This window comes from Salvelinus fontinalis, unplaced genomic scaffold (assembly GCF_029448725.1).
Source record: "Salvelinus fontinalis isolate EN_2023a unplaced genomic scaffold, ASM2944872v1 scaffold_0073, whole genome shotgun sequence".
Taxonomy (NCBI): domain Eukaryota; kingdom Metazoa; phylum Chordata; class Actinopteri; order Salmoniformes; family Salmonidae; genus Salvelinus; species Salvelinus fontinalis.
The window spans coordinates 53,638-56,952 of record NW_026600282.1 but is presented as its reverse complement, the minus strand read 5'-3'; the positions used below and the strand labels follow the sequence as shown (position 1 = coordinate 56,952).

General features: G+C 42.3%; 1 protein-coding gene across 1 annotated transcript; it reads left to right on the top strand.

Annotated features, from left to right (window-relative positions):
- Window positions 1–1,655: 1,655 nt before the first annotated feature.
- Window positions 1,656–2,606, top strand: LOC129842892 (olfactory receptor 10G4-like). The gene has a single exon (XM_055911587.1). It carries the CDS (start codon window positions 1,656–1,658, stop codon window positions 2,604–2,606), a length of 951 nt encoding a protein of 316 aa, XP_055767562.1.
- The last annotated feature ends 709 nt before the right edge of the window (window positions 2,607–3,315 follow it).

The window sequence follows — 3,315 nt, the reverse complement described above, 5'->3', positions numbered from 1 at the left end:
TAAATCTTGGTCGCAAATGGGTCTTCCAAATGAAACATTTGTGGGCAGAACTGAAAAAGCGTCGGCGAGCAAGGAGGCTTACTAACCTGACTTTTACACCAGCTCTGTCAAGAGAAATGGGCCAAAATTCACCAAACTTATTGTGGGAAGCTTGTGGAAGGCTACCCGAAACGTTTGACAATAGTTAAACAATGTAAAAGCAATGCTACCAAATACTAATTGAATGTATGTAAACTTCTGACCCACTGGGAATGTGATGAAAGAAATAAAAGCTTAAATAAATAATTTTCTCTTCTATTATTCTGACATTTCAAACTCTTAAAATAAAATGATGATCCTAACTGACCTAAGACAGGGAATTTTTAATAGGATTAAATGTCAGTAATTGTGAAACACTGAGTTTAAATGTATTTGGCTAAGGTGTATGTAAACTTCCCGACTTCAACTGTATGTTTTCACTTTTACCACTACCTGGAGATACATTACAATCTGATAGTCATAGTTTTTTCTTGCAGTGTGAAGCAGGTGGGGCCATCGAAGTTGTACCTCCTTGTGTGAATTGCCTGGGTATATCTAGAGATAGCGTACACATTGAATATCATCTACTGTATCTTCTTCCACTTGGAGCCAGTTGGATGGATCAGTGGGACTATCAATTCAATGAGGAAGTGGTAATACTGCTCCCTGATGATGTTTATTAACCTTAATAAGAGAGGTGGGGATTCAGGGAAACCATTAGTCTAATGATTAGACCTCTGGACCTGGGGACTGTAGGTGTTGAGCCCCAGAGAATGTGTAGCATAGCATAGCATAGCAAAGAAAAACTGTGGTCTGTAGGTGTTTACACCCCCAGAGAAAACATAGCTCCATAGCGTAGAGTAGCGTAGCATAGCATAGCATATCATAAATAGATTAAACCTGTGGTCTGAAGGTGGTTACACCCCAAAGAAAACATAGCTCCATAGCGTAGCGTAGCATAGCATAGCATATCATAAATAGATTAAACCTGTGGTCTGTAGGTGGTTACACCCCAAAGAAAACATAGCTCCATAGCATAGCATAGCATAGCATCTAATGATTAAACCTGTGGTCTGTAGGTGTTTACTCCCCAGAGATACGATACCAGTCACTTAAGGAGATGTATTCAGATCCAGGCATCTAGGTCCACAGTACTGCTGGCCTTTTTTCTTATTGGTAATTGACTGATGGGTTATAGACAGTCATTCCCTGATTAGAGAGGAGAGATGAAAGCCAGCAGTGTTGCAGTCTGTGGTCTTATTGGCTGATGACTTTTGGATCTGGGCATTGACTATAAAGTGTGATGGTTTTGTTAAACTTTTCTTATGTCAAACTATATAGGTTTCCAAATAATGATAATGGCCGTCTCCTCCCAGTGGGTCCTGACCTATAATTTGGGAAATAACTCCCCCTCCTTTTCACCACGTGGTTTGGTCACCTAATGTATAAGTGCTGACAGAGTCACAGTGTCACAGTATCCAGCCTAGGGTTTTTGGAGTTCTGTCTACTCAGCCAGCTTCAATGGAGGGATTTGATCGTGCGACTTGTGTCACCATTTGTTAGTGTCTTAGTTTAACTATAGAGTTGTTGTGTTCATATATCATCTTTATATCTGTGTAGGCTGATGCTTGTGTAGGATGTCTTCAGTGAATTTCACAGGGAAGAATGTGGAGGAGTTTACCATCACAGGCTTCGACCACCTCTCTCACCAGAAGCTCCTGGGCTTCCTCATCTTCATCACCTATTTCCTTGTGCTTCTGGGAAGCGGCACCAACATCTGCATCATCGCGACGGACAGACGGCTGCACACGCCCATGTACCTCCTCATCTGTAACCTGGCCGTGGTGGACATCATGTTCACCACCAGCACCAGCACCACCATGATCTCCGTCCTGCTGGCCGAGGTCAAAACCATCTCCTACTATTCCTGCATATCAAGCATGTACATCTACCACCTGGGTGACATCGAAGAGTGTCTGGCCCTGTCCCTGATGGCTTTGGACCGAACCATCGCTATCAGCACCCCTCTTAGGTACCACAGCATCCTGACTAACCCACGGCTCTTCCTGTTGATCACAGCTACCTGGCTGATAGGGTTAGGGGTCATGGGGGTAGTAGCAGCTCAGGCAGACAGCCTTCCATACTGCCAGCCCATCATTAGATATGTGTTCTGTGACTATCCTGCTATGGTCAGAGCCGCCTGTGTCAACCCTGAACCCTATTGGATGCTTCCCACCATCCTGGGTCTGTGGTTGATTGGTGCACAGCTCACATTCATTCTGCTGTCATACGTGAATCTGATCTACACAGTACTGAGACTGCCTAACAACGAGAGCAGGGTACAGGTGTTTAATACCTGTATTTGTCACATCATTGTGGTGTCCTGTTACTACGTTCCCAAGTTGGTCTCTGTGTTGTTGACGAGGATAGGGGTGAGGCTGAATCTGACCGAGCGTAATGCTTTACTGATTATGGCCACGCTGTTACCTTCTCTGATCAACCCAATAGTCTACTGTCTGAAGACCAAAGAGATTAGAAAGAGATTGGTTCAAATACTGTCTAGAAAAAGAACTGCAGTGATGAAATGAGGTAGTGAAAAGTATTATTTTTGTGACTTCAAATCAGAAACTGCACTAATGTGTGTTTAAAGGTTTTAAAGGTAATTTCCAATTCAGCTCACATCAGCAGCGTTTACGTTGCCTTTAAGAGTTGCGTTGTCTACAAGCAAGATCAGATTGGATTTCTGTTGAATAACCACAGTCCACGGTTTAAATAGTTCCGGCTTCTTCTGTTAGCAATTTACATTACACCTGTATATATCTAAATGTTTTTATTTTATTACACTGAATATTCAACTTACTTTTTTTTATTGTTGTTGCAATGTCGAGAGTTATGCATGCAAGTTAGAATTTCATTGTATGGTGTACACAACATATGTCCTGTGAAAATCACAAATAAACTTGATTTGATTATATAACCTCTATATATATATATATTTAACTTGAAAAGTCAGTTAAGAACAAATTCTTATTTACTTTGACGGCCTACATCGGACAAACCCGGACAACGCTGGGCCAATTGTGCGCCACCCTATGGGACTTCCAATCACGTCCGGATGTGATACAGCCTGGAATCAAACCAGGGACTGTAGTGATGCCTCTTGCAGTGAGATCTAGTGCCTTAGAACGTTGTCCCACTTGAGAGCTCTTATATTGTGATGAACAATATGAACAGTGTTGACTCTCTCCTAGGCTGCTCTTTACTGACCCAATGACAAACCCTCTGTCTGATATTTTT